The sequence below is a fragment of the Colius striatus genome, chromosome 17, assembly GCF_028858725.1.
Source record: "Colius striatus isolate bColStr4 chromosome 17, bColStr4.1.hap1, whole genome shotgun sequence".
NCBI classification, from domain to species: Eukaryota; Metazoa; Chordata; class Aves; order Coliiformes; family Coliidae; genus Colius; species Colius striatus.
In genome coordinates this window covers 15,728,204-15,746,735 of record NC_084775.1, presented here as the reverse complement: position 1 = coordinate 15,746,735, position 18,532 = coordinate 15,728,204, and the positions used below count along the sequence as shown (strand labels likewise).

The following is an 18,532-nucleotide window of genomic DNA, read 5'->3' as shown; positions in this document are numbered from 1 at the left end:
GGATTGTTGTTTCCTGAACACTGGTTAGCTATGAAGCTTATGTATGCTGTAACATTTAGAGATACATGATGAAACACGAGAGAGATACTCTTGTGCCTCAGTTAAACATCTTCATTTTGATCACAATGTTAAAAGATGAAGGTTTGCTCAAAAATGCTACTGTTCCAGCATCCACAAAGCAGGTTCTGTTAGCCACCCACCTGCCTTGTTGTTCTGTGAAGAACACTTCCTTTGCACTACCAAACCCCTTCTTTCCTTAAGCCTTTGCCACCACCAAGGAGCTCCCCAGACAGCAGCAGGCCCTGCAGCACGGCCCCAGGCAGCATAGCAGCATGCCCAGAGCACTCCATCAGTCACAAACACATCTGTATGATCAGTTACCCAACTTTGTACTGAGAGAACAGGTTTTATCTTGGACTAAATCTCCTTTTACCAGACAAGATTATATTTTCCTTGTGTTGTATGTAAGCATTAGCAAGTCTGGTAGTCCCATAGTCACCCTGCTCACTGCCCCAGCTTAGGCTGAACAGGCATCATAGATCTTTAGGCTTTACTATGATAGCAAAATAAGATGCCTGGCTGGCTGAAAACCTGGCTCTCCACACCACTGTTAAAGATGGGATAACCATTCTTTGCTTTCTCATAAATCCAGAAGCTTGCAGCCTGCAATGCTCACCTTGTCTATTATATCATGCATTTTGAAATGCTAACAGATAACAACAGATACACAGCTACAGCACTAAGCAAAGGCCACAGTACTGGCAGCACTGGGGTTTCTGTAGCTGTTGTCAGGGTACATTTCATTCCATTTTCTCTTTTTTGGGGATAGGAAGAGGTGGGAAAGAGACTCAAGAATAACAGTATAATTACATTTAGTGAAGCCAAAGTGATCAGTTATTATACTGTACCAAGAGCACAAATGTTACTGAGTGAGATAAATTAAGAGGATTAAATAGACCTTCTCTGCAACCTACATCTTTGTCAAGTCCGCTGACAGGGGCCGTGACTGAAGCGACCTGCGTGGGTTTCCTGGCTTAAGGTCAGCAGGTTCTGTTGTCAGTTCTTTGATTCTCTGTTGGATGCTCACACATCTGCTTTCCCTCTCAGCAGGTGACAGGAGCAGCTCTGTATCCACCGAGGGACCGGGATGTTCGGAAGTAAACAAACTAATGTGTTTTTTAACACTACCTCTCACGATGTTATTCTCTGTTTCTGAAGAAGCTGTGGGGCTTTCACAGCCTGGAAACACCAAAGTTTCCTTCTGATCCGGTCTTCTTGCCCCTTTATCAGTTCTGCTTTCACTAATGGTTTCATGGCTTCTCTCAGAAGCATGCAAGTTAGTCACTATTTCTGGTTTTGTCTCAGTTTGTTCAGTTTTAGATTTAAGCTTTGTTTCCCACAGGTATTTCCCATTATTTAGGATGCCAATGTCCTGACCACTGCACCTCACAGTGGTTTTGGAGGAACTGCCTTTATTACATTCCGGTTCTAGAGTTTTTGGCCCCGTTTCGAGCCGACTGTGACAGCTCCCATCAGCAAAAGACACGATCGACACATTCTCCTTGCTTTCTTGAGATGAGTAAGTCTTGCAAGAGGAAAGATCTTTATGTTCAAACTTTGCTGTCAGGTCCATGGACAAAGGCCTTGGTTTTCTGGCCGAGGACTTCTCTGTAGGAGACTTCTCCTCAGAGGTTTCCAGGCTGTGATCCTTTTGATCTCGTAACGACTCCAGAAAAATTGCAGATACTGGTCTGTGTTTTGGCCTTTGCTGCACATCAATCGAGAAATCGACTTTACTGTTGATGTTATTTGCATCATCACTGTTTTTCTCCCCTGGATGATCTTCATGGGCATGTTTTTTTTCACCAGTTTTGAGGGAGTTCCAAGAGACCGGTCTAAGGCTGGAGGAAAGCGACATCTGTCTCCGGAGAGACCCTTCAGGGCTTCTGGGTGTCTCAGGCTGCTGAGATGGTTTCTCCAGCTTTGCATTGCACTGAAGCTCTTTTGTTTGCACGGTACTAAATACTCTGCGGTCATCAGCAGCCCTTTTTTCCTGGGCCAGGCTTACCTTTGATTGCTCTGTGCCTGTTGCCTCAAAAAGAATGACAGTATTTGCACTGGGACCAGCACAGAAAGTCACGTTTGTGACTACTTCATGGCCAGCTTTATTTTCAATTACTTTCTGATCTACTAATGGAGGAACATTTCCACTTAATACCTTAACAGGTGACGTTTCTTCAGTGGCCTTTCTGATAAGGCTACTTGATCTGAAAGCTGGAACAGGGGGTTTGACATTTGCAAAAGTATCTGAAGACTTCTCTTTAGAAAAAGGCTTTGGGAAGAGTCTCGGCCTTGAACCCAGCGATGGCATTGTTGCAGATCTCAAAGTACTCCCAAACATGCTCTTCTCTTCAAGAGCCAGCGATGCTGAAGCCTCCTTTGTCTTGATACTTGCATCTGAAAGCACACTTACATAGACCCGCTGTGATTTATCCTCGTTTCTGATTTCATTTAAGTCAGGTACCGCCGTCAAAGATGCCAGAGTGGAATTTATTTCTATTCTCGTTGCCATAATTGCAATTAAACATCCAGCAGAACAGAAAACAGCCCAGAAGGAAAAAGAATCTGCAAAAAAGAAAAGGCAAATATTGATGTAGAGTCGCCGGGAACATCAAACAGCATCATTCTGATTGAAATTCCTAACGTGGCTCAACTCAGATTAAGGTGCCTTTCAGAGATGCTGCTGACAGGATGTATCACATAGCGAAAGACATGCTGTTCCTCCTAAAAAAACACTGCAAGAAACACTACTTATTGGTAATCAATTAGGCCTAAGAACCAGGAAACACCACAAAACTTACAAGAGCATCTGAACAGCACCGAATTCCCATTAGTCGGGTAAGTTTCAAGGGCTGAGACACTTAGAGACACTATTTACTGTTTGAAGCTGACACCTCAGTGTTGACTTATAAACATGGACTCCTTTTCACCATATCAACAGCTGGCCAGATGCACTGAGTATGGACTTTCAAACTAATATAAATATCAAGACTGGTGTGAACGAAAGCGTTGTTTGTTATCTGTTAGCTAAGGCCAACAATTAAACAATGGAAATAAATGCATATCCCACAAATCCCCAGCAGCTTTGGTACTACTTACCATAATCTGCATTCTCTGCTGCAACCAATCCAAACAAGCTGAATCTCTTCTCATAGTGAAAGCAAGACCTCAGACACCAAGATCACATTAAAACAGGAGAGTGATCACTTCCCCAGCAAGCAGACCTCTCCTGCAAATAAAGAGCATCCAGGTTCAGTAGGGCACAGATGGAGATGGACACAGGTAATGCCACAGGCAAAAACCCTGAGCATTTTCAGGAAACAAGCTGCTTCCCTTTTTGAAGCATACAGTCACCTGATTTAACTGTATAGAGCAAGAGAATGTTTGTTTTTCAGACAGTTATTAAAGAATCAACAAGAAATTATCACCTAAAGCCTAAAAGGTGTAACTGAGGGTAAATAATTTGGCCTGCACAATAGGCAGACCAGATTTGAACAGTTAAAACCCCATTTCCATGAGTGCTGTTTGCAAACTCAAGTGTTGTCAATCACTGGTTAAACAGAGCTCTGTATTACTGTAATCTCAATTACAGTCATTTACTTTCTATTGTAAATCTCCTTTCTGTGGCAGCAGTTCAGGAAGTGCTACCTGGGAAGCAGACCTTCAAATGGCTGATTTTCAATCAAAATAACTTTTACCATGACAAAGCACTTTTTCCAACATCTCCCCAACAAAGGCAGGAGATTAGCCTTGGCTTTAATTACATTCCTACTGCAGAGGTGAGGGAAAACCAGCAGTAATTACAATCAGAGCAACAAGAAGTAACCTGAATTATTCCTAATGAAAAGTATATTTAAGCTTTGCAGCAGATGCACATGGCCACATAGTGTGAGATGTGGGTTTCTTTCGTCTAAAAAGCTGTCATACTCTTGATTTTCAGGAAATTCATACTGTATTTCATAGTTTCTAACGCAGGAGCCCAATTCTGTGTTGCCACCTTCTTGTCTACGTTTGGGCAGCCTTTGAAGGGGCTATCTTTGGACTCCTCTTGCCTGATCTGAGTGTGAATTTACCCTACAAATACACCTGTTTGTACATTCTGTGCAATATGGAGCCTCCTGCATGAGAATATTAAAAACAAAACCAACCCAACCCACACAGAACAAAGCCAACAGAAGCTCCTGAGTTTGCAGTCTGGAAAAACGGGTATTTCACCTGCAGCTTCCCTCAACTAGCCTGACACCACTCTGGCACCACGAACAGCAGAGGTTTATTTTCATCCCTCACGTTTCTGCCTTCCTTTCTCAGGCAGGATAATGAACCCTCTTCACCTTGCCCCTTCCCTTTCAGCCTCCAATCCACTTGAAACTCGTCTCAACTACTTACACACTGTGCTAGTCCCCTCTGAGTCCATGACCTCTCCTTTCCAGAACAGTCACTTAAGACAATCAGCTTATTAGAATCAATCTGTACTTTCCACAATCTCACAGATCTTAGCAAAATCTTCCTCCCACTCCCATTCCTCGTTCTAAGAAACACTACCAACATTGGATTAAGATGCTCGCACATTCTATGGATGCAAAGGTTCTGTGAAGCACAGCTCCACTGTAAAATAGAAGCACTTGCTGAAATAAGGGCAACGCTAACAGGAAATACCACAAGAAATTAAGCTGTAAAAACATCATCTGCCTTGCAGTGATGGAGAGTGTGTTTGATCCTATCATTCTGCAGTTCTTTTTCTTTGGAAAAGAGGGGGGCACTGAACTTCTTAAAGGGAATAAAACTTGATCCTCAACGGAACGCAAGGCAGTGAGTATACAATGCAGGGCATAATCCTTGCCAACAGCCTACAACTCATTTCTCCAGCCAACATTCCTAAACAACAGGTTACCCACTCTGATATTTGTTCCCCAGTTTCATTACACTCCAGACTTACAGGACCCATTTTTTTTCTTACATGATCTAGAAATATTAGTTCTCAGGTTTTACATTAGTTATTGCTCAGGCACCCAACAGCAGACATGTGGCCCAAACCAGGCAAGTATTCAAGTGGAGAACAAAATGTAGTGCAAAAACATATCACCCAGTTTTGTAAGTGATACACCTCCTGGAATTTAAAAAATGCTGTACATTTGATAAAGAGGAATCATGTTCCCAACGTCATGGACCACATACAGCACACGCTGCGCCTCGCTTCTGCGCTACTCACCTTGATTTGGACAAACGTGCTTCTCTGACAAAATACCATCTACTCCAGCTGGCAATCTGCAAAGCTTTTAGTCTTAAAAAAAAGTCACCTGTAAACTAAATCACATGAGAACTCTTGATGTTATTAATTGGACTATTAAAACTGTAACTGTCTTGTTGCCAGCTACATGTCACTGCCTCCCCTGACCTGCCTCTGCCCCTGGACAGTTGGCCAAGTGGCTTGTGCTGCCATGGTTGCCACGCTGACTGTGCTGCCCCTTGCTCCCACGCCATCCTCCACGTGTCCCAAGCCACCTTGGCACATTTTCTGGGCCGTATTTTCCTTGGTGCTCCCTCAGCTTTGGTCACACTCCCCTTGGCTGTTCTGATGCACACTCAACCCGTATAAATGAAATTATAATCGGCACTGAGAGACCTTTTGCAGTTCTTTATGCATTGAATGAAACGAGCAGTGTGTGAAGGGTTGGCTCTTCCCCTGCTGCTCCTCTCCCTCAGCTTCAAAATAACTGCAATTGTGATTCTTCCTGGGCCAAGCTGAACCACTACAAGCTGTTCTAGAGATGCACAAACACTGCTCCAGGCTCAAACTGAATCTTAATGTCCCGAGGTGTCGTTTGCATTTTTAATTAAATAACTTTTCTTTATAAAGATGAAGAACACAGCTCATTGGAAACCAAAATGGATCATTCATTTCTGTGTTACTTTTTGCAAAAATCATACAGGAATGGCTTTACCCAAAACACACCCTTGATGTGGAGCTCTTGCCTGCCCTGCCCTGCCATGCCCACCAGCAACACACACAACTATGATGTACATCACCAGTAATTCCTTTAAGCCTATTAGGGCAACGGGGCAGCAGCCTGTAGATTATTTTTCCACCATGAATCACGTGATTATGGCCAACTTCCCTGCTCATAAATAAGGATGTTTGGAATGACACAAAGCAAAATAACCTATAATCTGCCCCTGAACCTCACAGCAGATAAACAAGTCCATCTGTCTTTTTAAGGATGGAAAGCATAAAAATCCTGCAGAGAAAATCTCTCTGCTATTCAAAAAACCAAAAATCTCAACCCCAAAAATCCATCTTATGAAACTGAAAACAACCAGCAAGCACAGCTCCAACTGTGAAGAGCTGGGTCTGTTTATGGGAGCACTCCAGCAGAAAACAAATCAACACAAGCTTTTCCTTCTTTAGGCAAAACTTTACCAGCAAATCAGCTACCAGTATAAAAATAATTGTTCCCTCGGTGTGTAAATACCAGAAGATCTGTATCACCACACACAGCAGCAGCTTCTCACAGCTCTGCCAGTGACCAGATACTCACCTGTCCTGCAGGTTTGTGCCGTGCAGCTCGTGGCTACAGCAGACACACAACAAGACTTCTTTCGTTCCTTCTCCCCAAGGCTTCCCTCCTGGCTTCTATGTCCCAGTCTTTAAAGAAGGTTTTTTCTTTGTTTCCCCTCCTCTCCCCACTGACCCAATATTGGCATCAGCCTAAAGGGGCTCGTGTCAGTTATCCCAAACCACCATCCTTCCTCTGCCTCTTGTGCCACTTGGGGAGGTGCTGACAGGATCTGCTCAGTTAATTCTCATGTAATCCAATCACGTACTGTGCACGTATGAAGAAGAGAATAACTTAACCATGAGTGTGAATACTGTCAAGACTTACTATAGCACAGTCAAAACAACACAGAGGAGGAAGAGACACCTTTTATGAAAGTTTGATAACTAAGTAGATGGTGCAACTAAATTAGTTTAAAAAGGCTTTTTCTATTCTTGGATTTAAGTCTGTTTCACGCTCTTAGCACCGTCGCTCACTGAAATGGGATCCATCAGCTGTATTTAAGAGGACACGTGGGGTCTCCTGAAGAGAAAGATTAACCACAATACTGTCACATTGGCTCTAGTTTTTAAAAATATCCCAGGACAAATTTATTCACAAAGAAAGGACAGGTAATAAAATGCATTTAAGTTCCCTTTTCCCAGATGCATGGTGAGAAGTTCAGTAGAACAAGGCACCTGTTCTGCTTCTCAATAAACAGAATTAACGGGCTGAGAACTAAAAATTCATATTCCAAATCTCGTGAGGACATGTAGGTGTCTTATGACCTGCAAAGCCTCACGGGGCTTTAATACTCATATTCTAAAGCATTGCAAAATTTGAAGTATTCCCTCTCTATTCCCCATGTGCAACCAAACCTAGGGGGAGCTCTGTTTAAAAAGAACAGAGCAAGGTACCTTTCTTCTGGATATCACAGTGCAGTCCCAACACAAGGATGGGATACCTCACTCTGACATTTTCTGCTGCTGCAGAGAAAGATTAACATTTCATTAAAGTGCCCATCCTAAAAATAGCAGCATTTACAAGCACTTGTAAATCTCTAATTGCTATTGCCAGTCCCATTGCGTAACAATCAGCACTTGTTAGAGCTTCACCGAGACCGAGACATGCACTGCAGAAGAAATACCTTCAACAACCCTTTTGATTATCTCCTGCTACCTCAGTAGTGGAGTGGAAACTTTACACCTTGTGTTTTAATATCCGAGTTACAAAGGTGAGGCAGTTAAAAGGGTAATAAACGATAAGGCACTACAAGCTTCAGTAGTTCAAACTGGCCCCACAGAGGCAATAACATTTACAGCTAACCAAACCCTCACTGCTAAACACACTGCCGTGTCCACGTAACGGACAACATGAATCCAGGGTCACATTCTTGATGTGGCAGGGCAATCCAAACAAGCATTCAAGAAAACACATTAATTTATGTTAAAATAAGATTCAACTGCAAAATGCAAGTGGCCACGACCAAGATGGAAGGTAGTGTGTCAGCTGTGGGGCAGCTCTCCAAGCTGCGTGAATTTGAGACAAAGATCGGTCTGGAGAGAACGACTGGTGAAAAAAAATTAGATGTAATTGTCTGCTTCCCCAGCTGTCAGTTCTGTGGGGCTTTCAAAACAATGCTTGCATGTCATGGACAAACAAACAGGATTCATCCACAAAAATCAGTCACCACTAGTGAGCAGCAGCACCCCTGGTCCTTGTCTGTCTGGAAAGAAAAGGCAGCACAGGGAAAGACCTGGAACTAGAGGGGTTTGCCTGCAGTTATTTCTAGGAAAGAGTTTCAGAGCTTTACCCTTCAAAAAGGGTCCAGTTGGATTCTGATTATCAGCCTGCTGGTTCTGTTGTTCTTCCCCCTCAGGTAGTGCCAATGGACATTGTGCCCACCACTCCTCCTGCCCAACTAAACGCTCTTTCCCTGTCAAGTACCAATTGCTTTTCAAAGGGAGAATCTGTGGTTCTTCCCAGCAAAAAGAGATCCCTCCAAATATCAACTGTGACCACACTTTCCCTGCATTACATTTATTATCACCCATTTTCATGGTCTGCAGGTCAGAGACCTCCAAAAATTCCTGCACTCTGCGTTTTGGGGGCAGCTATCACCATTCTGCAAACAATTCAGGGCAACCATGACTACTCGGTCAAGAAAAACTACCAAACCAGACTCCTGGTTAGGGTTTCTCATCTTTGTATATTATTAGCAGTGTGTTTTCCTCAAGAGAGGGATCCATCAGGAGGATCCAGACTGAAAGAACACGTTAGGCATTTCCTCTGACCTGTACATCTACCTCATTACATCTCATTCTTCCCTAATTCCATTCTCTACAGCCCTCTCATTGACAGTTTCAGAGTAAACTCTTTCCCCTTCCAAGTTTCATGGAGGGTCTAATTCGTTTTGAACACCTCAAGAGATCAAGTTAGAAAAAACCCTGACCAAAGGAAAAATGCTTTGAAATGTGGTGGATCATCATTTTTTGGTACCAGATGCTGTGCATCATCATCCTCCTGAATGAATCATCTTTTCTCTCCAGCTAGCATTCCACAGGAGGGATTCCACCCGGCTCATTAGAGGGTGTGTATTCTCACAAAGTCCAATTCTTTTGGCAGTTGAAATAGCAAACAAAGGCAAAATCTTGGTTTCTGCCAAGGGAGGATGACATTCAGCAGGGCCAATATAAATTGCTGGGTAAGGCTGAAGCCAGGCTAAAAAGGTGTTTGTGCAGAAAGCCGGTATTCCCCGCAGGTCTCGGCACTGGTTTGTTTGCTTATGTCATCAAACATTTGCTTTTGTGGTCAGCTTCAACTCTTATTAGTATCCTTTTGGGTTTTATCCTTGTAAATGTGTTTCACCCACAAACGAGAGCTGCAAATAACTTCCTCCCATTAGACGCATTTTGGCATGAAAAAAAGACATTCCAGAAATAATTGCACTGCGTGTCAGGTGAAATATTAATGTCCAGGTTTGGCTACAAGCAATAAAAACTGAGGAGGGAAATGAAAAAAGAAAAAGATGCCAGCTAAGGGTCTCACAGGAAGATGCTCAGTTGGTTCAGGGAGAACTCTGTTCTGTCTGCAGTTCCCAAAGGCCAACAGGGTTACGGCCCTGACACCATGGAGGGTGGATGCATTCATTTACAAACTGGCAAATTCCTCCCTGAGTCTTTTCAGAATCATTATAAAACTTCCTCCTGATTCATTTGTAGGAACAACACAGTCTTAGTGTTGCAGGAAGCTTAACTTCACTTGTAACTGTATTTAAAATAGATTCTGATTAGAATGTTTTGTGCACTGATTCTGAAGGAACAGGGTCAAATCCCCAGCTATGTCTTTTCCATACTCTTATGCAGTACATCATGAATACGATGACATTAATCACAGACTCATTTATTTATACTTCCTTTGAGTATGTGGTATCCATGACCTTGCTTCAGAAGAGGTGACATTTGGCTCATTATCATTTCTGAAATCCATCAACTAGCTAGGGATCCCTCTGACCCCGAGTAGGTGGCACTTTGGACGTCCGTTTCTAGACAAAGCCCACGGAGGCGAGGCAGAGCTGCATCTTCTCCAGAGGCTCCAGCTTTGCGTGTGAATGCTGTCATTTGGCAGGTACACCATGGACATGGCTGAAGGACAGCAAGGAGATGGATGAGCCAGCTGTCTGCAGCACAGAAACACAGGACTGAAAAAACCATTGGCATTCTTCCCTTTGATACTCCCTTACAGAATACCATGTTTCAACAGTGAAAGCAGCTTAGAGACCACCCACACCTGGAAATATTTGCTGTAGCTGTGTGTATTCTCATCCTCTTGGCAGTAAGAGAAGACAAGGGACAACTGGCTCCGATCTCAGAGCTGACAGAACACAGATTTCAGCATTGGATTTTCTGTTTCACTCACTGCCATCAGAGCTACAAGCTGCTGCAAACGATTTATTAGCAGCAACAGTGCTATTGTAGCAGTTTGCTCCCAAAACACTGGTGAAAGCTACACAGACACTGACATTGAAGCTATTTACTTCATGGAACAAACACAAAGTTAGCATACCCCTCAGAAAACTCCTGCAGTGAAACACCTGGCTAAGCTTGCCAGCCAGTATGGAAACAGCAAAGCTAATGAGAGCTGCCAGAGGTGCAACCCTCCCACTCCCCATGAGAGATGGGCTCAGTGCTGACCCTTCAGGACATGCACGTCAAGGTGCCGACTGAAACAGATCTGGGGGCTTGGGTTTATTAAAAAAAACCCACCTACTCGTTACAAAAATAGGGAATTGCCTTCACAGAACTACTGCCTGTGAGCAAAGGCTAGGAAATCTTCACAAATAAACCTGCCACATCACCCTCTCCAGGAAGGAATCAAGGGAACGGATCACTTCAAATAAAGCGAGCTTCGGAAGGTCACTGCGTTACAGAAATAGCGTGATGCGAGAAGACATTTCCTGCTCGCCTTTAAGCACGGCAGGTGCTTTTGTGTCAGAGGAACTGTGAGAAAAGACAAAGCCCATAATCCTCTGATCTTCCTCTTCAAATTCTAACAGGATTTCCAGTGCTGGAAAACACATTTGTGGCCTGCTGCAGTGAACCACTTTCAGAAAGTCCAACCAGCTCACGTGGGTCTGTGATTGACTTGGAACACTAATTTATAAATGCTGTGTCTTTTACACACAGGATTGCTGAAAAAGGGATCGAGGTATTGCCATATGGAGGAAAGAAACAAGTAGCTTCATCTAGACTTCAAGAAAACTTGAGATTATTGGTCTTGGAGCACTACTTTCATTGCACAAGGAGATAATTTTGACTGTTTATCACCTGAAGAAGACCTAAACCCATAAAATGGAGACTAAAGGAAACAAAGTGATGGGATAAAAGACCAAAAAGAATAGTGACAGATTAAAAATTACATGTGTGTGCATCTTCTCCGAGACAGAACACCTGGGCAGAGCTTCACCTGCATGGTTTCCAGAAGGAAGACAGCTTTCCTCCTGTTTTAATCCTCAAGATTTGCTCTCACCGTGAAGGTTCAAAGCCAGTTGTCTCAGGCTACTGCCAGCAAATACTCAAGTGCAACTACTCACTGACCTTGGGAAAACGTCTTTGGGGAAAACCCAGTTTGCTCACGAGGTGAAGCAGGGCCAGACCTGTCCAGCAGTGGGGAAAACATCATCCCTCTGTGCAATAATGCAGAGGTGTGGAGACCCATGTACAGGCCAGTGCCTGCTCAGTCTGCAAGAAGGTAAAGAGCTGGTAACCACTGCACCCTCAACTCCTGTAACATATACAAGGGCAGGAGGGCTGACCAACATCTGTGTTTGAGGTCCAAGCATTAAGATTCCTTTGCCTTTGCCAAAAGAAAGAGAATTTACACTATATTACTTCTATACCTGTACTTGTCTTGAAGGACAGGTTCTGAAGTGCACAACTGTGAGCCAAAAGACTCGTTCACAGTAAGTACAGACAAAATACCTTGAGCAAAGACACTGGAACAGATAATGCTGCTCCTGAGTTTTTGCCTAGCTAAAAAGAAATTTCTTGTTGTGTATTCTTGTTATGAATGCTTATGTTTTGCTTCAGTTCTTACAGCTATACCATTTGATGTCTTCACAGGCTGATATTTCACTTGCTTTCTTACAGAAACTGTATGCTAAGATACTGCCCAACAGCTTTGGATTGTGCTGCTAATGACATTTTCTTTCAACACAGTCAGTACCATGTAGCAGCAATTTCTCCATCCAGTCCATCGTTCTAACTTTCAAGTATTTGTGTTAGTCATAACAGAAGCATGTAGTCCAGCTTGGTCAACAAGCAACTGTACTCCAGCTCAAAATACCTGTCTGAAGCACTACTCCAGAACCGAACAGACCCCCTGAGCTGGCACTCCTCTAAAGCAAGGCTTGGACCAGACAATTCCTGGGAACAGATTATTCTGTTCTAGGAACAAATGAACAATTTCTAAGCCTGCTCCCCTAAGTCGTAGTAACCTCTGTCTTAAAGATCAAGCTTGCCACAAAGCTGCACCACAGTAAAAAACCCCACTGAAGGGGACAGTAATGGCATCTCGCTGTTACTGTTAGAAAGACAACAGTAACAAGAGGCACTAAACAGCACCACTCCATCTCACTCCCCTCCACTCTCACACCAAGGCAGGCAGTCCCATCCGTGAGCACTGACACCAGAACAACGCCTCGCACTGAGTTTTGCTTCTCCAGGACTCTGCCCAGAATTACCACAGGATGCAACTAATTATGCTGGGCACAAACATTTAAATAAATAAATAAAAGCCATGGGCACTATGCAGCAAATTTTGACCAACAACATTCCTCACCACTGACAATAACAACAGTGGTAGCCCATGTAATGTTGCATGGCCTGGAAAGGGGATGCAACCCCCTGTCGAGTCCCAGGGTCTGCAGGCCCAGGGCTGAGTGGCACTGCTGAGACAAACCCCACCTTTACTGAGCAGCTTCCCTTCGTGTGCCAGCAGAAGTGGATCCTGACACATCTCTCTTGGATATGTGAACACAGAGGAGTTTCTATGACTGACCCTTTCTTATGCATGGTCCCCATAACCCAAACATATTTAAGGTAAAATGGAGGGAACAGTCGAATTGAGATGGGACTTGGGTGTGAGTGTGTCATTGGCATCAACTCTCAGGGCACTGTTCCAGTGCACTCAGCAACAGCCTGACCACATGGAAAATCCAGCTTCAGCACCAGCTCTGGCAGGCCAACACCACATGACATGGAAAATACTGGTCTCAGCTGTTTTACCCAGCTACAGGTATGATGTAGGGTAGGTTACCTGATAAAAATTCCCCTTTGCTCAAGCTCTTGCTCCTATAGCAGAAACTCAAATGCTTTACATGAAAGATGACTCAGTTTTTAATACCCTAATTATTTACTATCCTAAACTGGATTCATAATACTCTAGTTATGTATTTTGGTATACAGATGGGAGTCATTACAACTCATTCAAATGGACACGACCATCAGATTTACCATTTCCATGCACATCCTATAAACATTGAAAAGAACATTGCACTGGGGAGAGATGAGTGGGTCCATTTCGAGTCAAATAAAATACTGTTATAAAACCAAAATACTTGGTGGCATTTATCATTCTCTGGGCCAAAATCCCTTATGTCATCCTCTGCTCCACAAAACAATTACATACTTCAAAATTAATCTTTTTGCTTCTCAGGTTGTTAAAGATTTTCAGACAGCTCTTTGATCCCTTTCTGGTGAACTCCACACAGCGTTAATTTGGGTAGGATATGCTACTGCAGCAGGGTGCTGCCTCCTGTCAGGCATCAATAATGTGCCCCGAGCTGCACATCCATAAACACACCTGCTATGTCAAGAACATTTTGTGTGCCAGAGGAGTTGCTGCTGCTACCTTGATGATAAGGCTCCCATTTTCCCCTCAGTGGTCTCATCTAGCTTTCCACATACGCAGGAAATAGTCTAAGGCTTTTTCCCTCACCAATGCAATTATCTATTTCAGAAACACTGGCTGGCTTTGCTAATTCTTAAGTATGTTTCTTTTGTTGCTTGCTAGCCAGCTATTGTTATCAGCAATCCACACAAAAAAGGCTTTCCTCTTCCTCCAGAAGCGACGTGAATTGAACAGAGCATCACAGGGTTCTGTATGGCTGTGAGGAATCCAAGCAGCGACACGATGTTTCTTCCCATTTCTGAGCTAAAGCATGTTTAAGCTGTGAACCCTGGCAGCACAAAGCCTGAACATGCACGTTAGCTTCAGAAAGATGTTATTCAGCAAAATCAAGGCTTGTAATGAATTATTGGTCAACACAGTATCTGGAAGCTTTATGACTAAAAAACTATCCCCTCCATCTCCCTCTGTGCTTTCTCAAGCATATAAAGGGGGAAAAAAATCCATATTAAGTGAAAGGCAACAGTTCAGACAGTTAAAATGTTAACATTCCCATTGTAGGGGATAGAAGAAAAATGATTATCCTAAGGGTGAAAAAACCCAGCACTGAAATGCAAACTATGGAGGCACTGAGAGCCTGTGAGCAAACCCCCACACCCAGCGCACCACTCTCACAGGGGCACGCAGGGGAGGCAAAGGGAAGCTATGCTGCTGCTTTAAGGAAATCCACAAGCTTTAGCATAGAAGGGCATTTTTTAAATCACATATGAGTAGCGGTTTTTGTAAACTTTCGGTTAAGTTTTAAGCACAGAAGCCACAAAACTGCTCTAACACATCAAATGAAGGTAAGAGAACTAAAACAAGGCAGACACTGCTAAAGAATGCATGGTATAATGTAGAGATCACCCACATTTTAAGACAGGATAATAACAAATAGCTGACACAGGCATATTTTAGAGTTCAGAAAACCAGGAGGAACGAAAGATGAAAGACCACAACTCATCCAGAGCTGGGAAGGTAGGCATGAGCACTCACTCACCTGTGAGCATCCAGATCGAGGAGCTTCCCTCAGCTTCCCCTACCTAATTACACTCACACCAGTGTCACAGCAGCCCCAGCACCTGACCCGAGTTCCTCAGGGCATATCCAAAGAAGGGATTCTAACAGCATTTTAGTAACCTGAGAATGATCTCACAGTGAACTTAGAAACATCACCTTTCCACAATTACTACAAAGAAGGTTTCTTTGACTCAAGTCTGATTCAAAACAACACCAGAACATAATTGAGTTTTCCCAGCTCCCCACCTCTGTCTATCCTTGCCTTCAGAAAGCCACATAGCAAAGCATGACTGATCCTGGTCTCAAGCATGTCAGAGCCCATTGAGCACTGGCCACCACACTCAAAGCAGCGCCAGGGACTTGGACTGACCCCCTCCCAGGCAGGAGCAGCTCAGCAGCAAGCTGCCAGACAGCCAAGTGTCCAAACGGCATCCTTTGCCTTCCAACACATGCTGTTACCAGTTTTAAAGGTCTCCAGATGTTAACCTCCCACCTGATACATGACCTCCTCCTCCTCCACGCTCCTGAAGATGTCCTCCAAATGCTCAGTTTAGGTGCCTCTCCCATACTCACAGGCTTTTTCCACACTCCCATCAGCAAATGGGTCCTGGTGGAACCAGTCTAATTAACAGGACGCCAAGATGTCAATCTTCAGAGGAGAGCTGCCTCACAGTATTTGAGGGAGCTAACGTAAGCAGAAAAATGGTGCAGGCCACCATTTATAGAGGTTTTATAGCAGTAAGAAAAATCCAGACTACAGCAACTCTGAGCAGGAGGTAGGGAGGGAAGCAGAAGTCGCCCTGCCCTGAGAGCTTGTGGGAACTGTCCTGAGGTATAATGATACTTTTAACTCATCAGGTGCAATACCACTGAGTGCAATTTTCCAGCATTATTAGAAATAAAAGCACAGTCATTTCTAGGGCCAAGCTGAGCAGAAAAGATGGCAAGAGCTTTAACTTCAAAGCCACTTTCAGCACCTAGAAAGGCAGCATTTTCAATGCATACCGATCTGCAATTAAGGTTGTTTCATTAGGAACAAAATATAAATACAATGGAGCTGAGACTTTTGGAGACAATTTGAAAGATATACTAACCTTACAGAGCCAAGCTTGTGTCAAAGCTACCTCAGCCAACCATACAGCTGCAGTACAAAAAGCTGCATTCAAACTTAGCTGCTCCTTACATCATGTGTGACAGGCCCATATCAATACACACGGCACTCTGTGACTGCTACTTTGCACGTGTATCACTAACACATCATAGATAATCTCTGAAGATATTACACATGCTGGTTAGGAGGCAATATTAATGCACATTCCTAGTATTCAGGTCCAAATATGAGAGGCAAGGTTAGCACTGTTTGTAAGACGTGGCAGTAACAGGGTCTGTTACACATCTGCTTCCATACACACTTGCACTTCATTTTTGCCTGCACGTAATGAGTTCAATGATTACAGCTGCTAGTCTACCCTAGGCTTTCATCTTCACAAAGGGCCTTTGGGAGAGGAAAATATGTATTTCATCTTAAACAAGGCTTCAACCTCTCCATCATGGTATCACCTCTGTAGGTTTCATCTTCATGCATAAGCGCCAACATGACAGTGACACTACTCTAACACTGATATCTGCAGACATTTCTTGCATGGTTACTACACAGTGTACAAGAAAGCTTCTCCCTGTCCAAAACTGACCCTCTGTACTCCAGGCACAGAGCAAAGGCTCCAATGGAATCTGCAAGCACTGCAGAAGCAGAAGGAAGTGCAATTCCAAAATGTGTAATGACTGGATTAGCATAATGCTCACCACGCAGAAAACAGTTTCCCTGACCTTCTTGAAATGCTGATCTGTAACTATTGATGAGTCTTGCCTATGTGTCCAGTGATTCCACTACATTAACAAGTCAAGTAAATATCTGTTGCCCTGTCAAGTGTAGTGATAATCTGTCAGATCTGTGGAAATCTCTCCTGCAGCCTCACACAACCACATAGCAAGAGCAGCTCCTTCCTACCAGGCAAACTTGTAATTAGGAGTCACAAAAGATCTGAAGTTGTACTAGAAATCTGCTGTAATCAAATTGATTCATTTAATCTCTCCTTTGCAAGCAGTAACCACGGGGAGCTGCAGTGGTTTGCTTTGATGGTTTTAAATACTCATTTTGGGACAAACATAAACTGAGCATTATGACTGGTAAGAATTACGAGACACAGAAACTCAAACCTGTTTTAGAAGTATTTTGTATTATTTGCATAAATCAAAACATGTGTTTTCTTGGATGTTACTCTTGTTGCAGGCTCAAACACGCAGAAGGAAAATGCTGCATCATTTGTACGTATGTTCTGCAAGAATGGGATGGTATTTTACTAATAAATGGTTTAGTCTGCAACCATCACGTTGCTTAAAGCATTCTAAGGGCAGATCATACCAATATCTGACATTTAAAAGGGCCAATACGGTATGATCACTGTTTGACAACAGATTAAAAAAATGACACTTCTTGTAAGGCCTCCAAGGAAGGGCCCGAGCCAGCTGAGCTGCCCAGCCTCAGCATAAATGCCCATTTTAGAAAGGCAGCTGTGCTCATTTTACTCAATGAGGAATTCACAGTCTTCTCTCATGAAATATCAAAGACAATTATGGTGGGCAAAAATTCCAACCCAGTTTAAATTGCATCGTGGCCTTGCTGGGATGAGTGCTTTCATTACGGATGAGACAGCCTTGTCCATCGAAAGCCTTGTATGGTTGAACATACTTGCGGCAAATAAACATCCCTCTTAAATGTTGGCACAGCTCACTCCCTGCCAAGAGTCAAGAGATACTACGGCTCAATCAGAAAAGCAGCCAGACTTAATCCAAGATGAAGTCTGAGCTCATGAAAAGAACAGAATAAAGACAAACTTCAACTCCATTCCTATTTACGGCTTTCAAATTTGCATCTACACTGTAACACAAATATCACTCTGGTTTTACAACAGTAGGGATAAAAAGTTTCAGAACTTCACATTTATTAATACCACTTGTTGAAAGGCACAGAAAACATGTATTTAATCAATACCAAGATCAGAAAAAACAGTCACTCTGAAAATATAAACAGAAGGGGCTGATGTGTATGGCAACAGCATTGTTTGCATGAGCAGAAGCACACACAAACACTCATCTTTGCATGCATCTCACTAAAATACTGGCAGCTTTTTACCAAATACTTTGGTTTTACTAAAATGCTGGCAGCCCTTTAGAAACTATGCAGGGTAAAACTGTTTTAACTACTACAATTAAAGAAAAACAAACAAAATCAAGCAGTGGTATCTTCATCTCTCCTCCAGCGTGCCAAAGCTACATAGTTCAGATTTGAACAACAAAACACAGCCAATTTCTTTTTCTTTGACTTTTGGCATCCATCTTACTTGCAGCCAAGTGCTGGTTGTGCAGCAAAGTTGAAGTTGTCTATTCCTGGGCTGGCCCAGTTCAAAGCACAC

General features: G+C 43.3%; 1 protein-coding gene across 1 annotated transcript in view; it reads right to left on the bottom strand.

Moving 5' to 3' along the window:
• The window catches only part of KIAA1671 (KIAA1671 ortholog), a 76,905-nt gene that overhangs the window by 52,598 nt on the left and 5,775 nt on the right, over positions 1-18,532 (bottom strand). The window contains exons 2-3 of the mRNA XM_062009635.1: positions 3,160-3,289; positions 975-2,625 (exon numbers count right to left, since the gene is read on the bottom strand). Of these exons, the coding sequence (XP_061865619.1) occupies positions 975-2,572 (1,598 nt within the window). The 5' untranslated portion in view covers positions 2,573-2,625; positions 3,160-3,289. The remainder of the gene's footprint in view (positions 1-974; positions 2,626-3,159; positions 3,290-18,532) is intronic.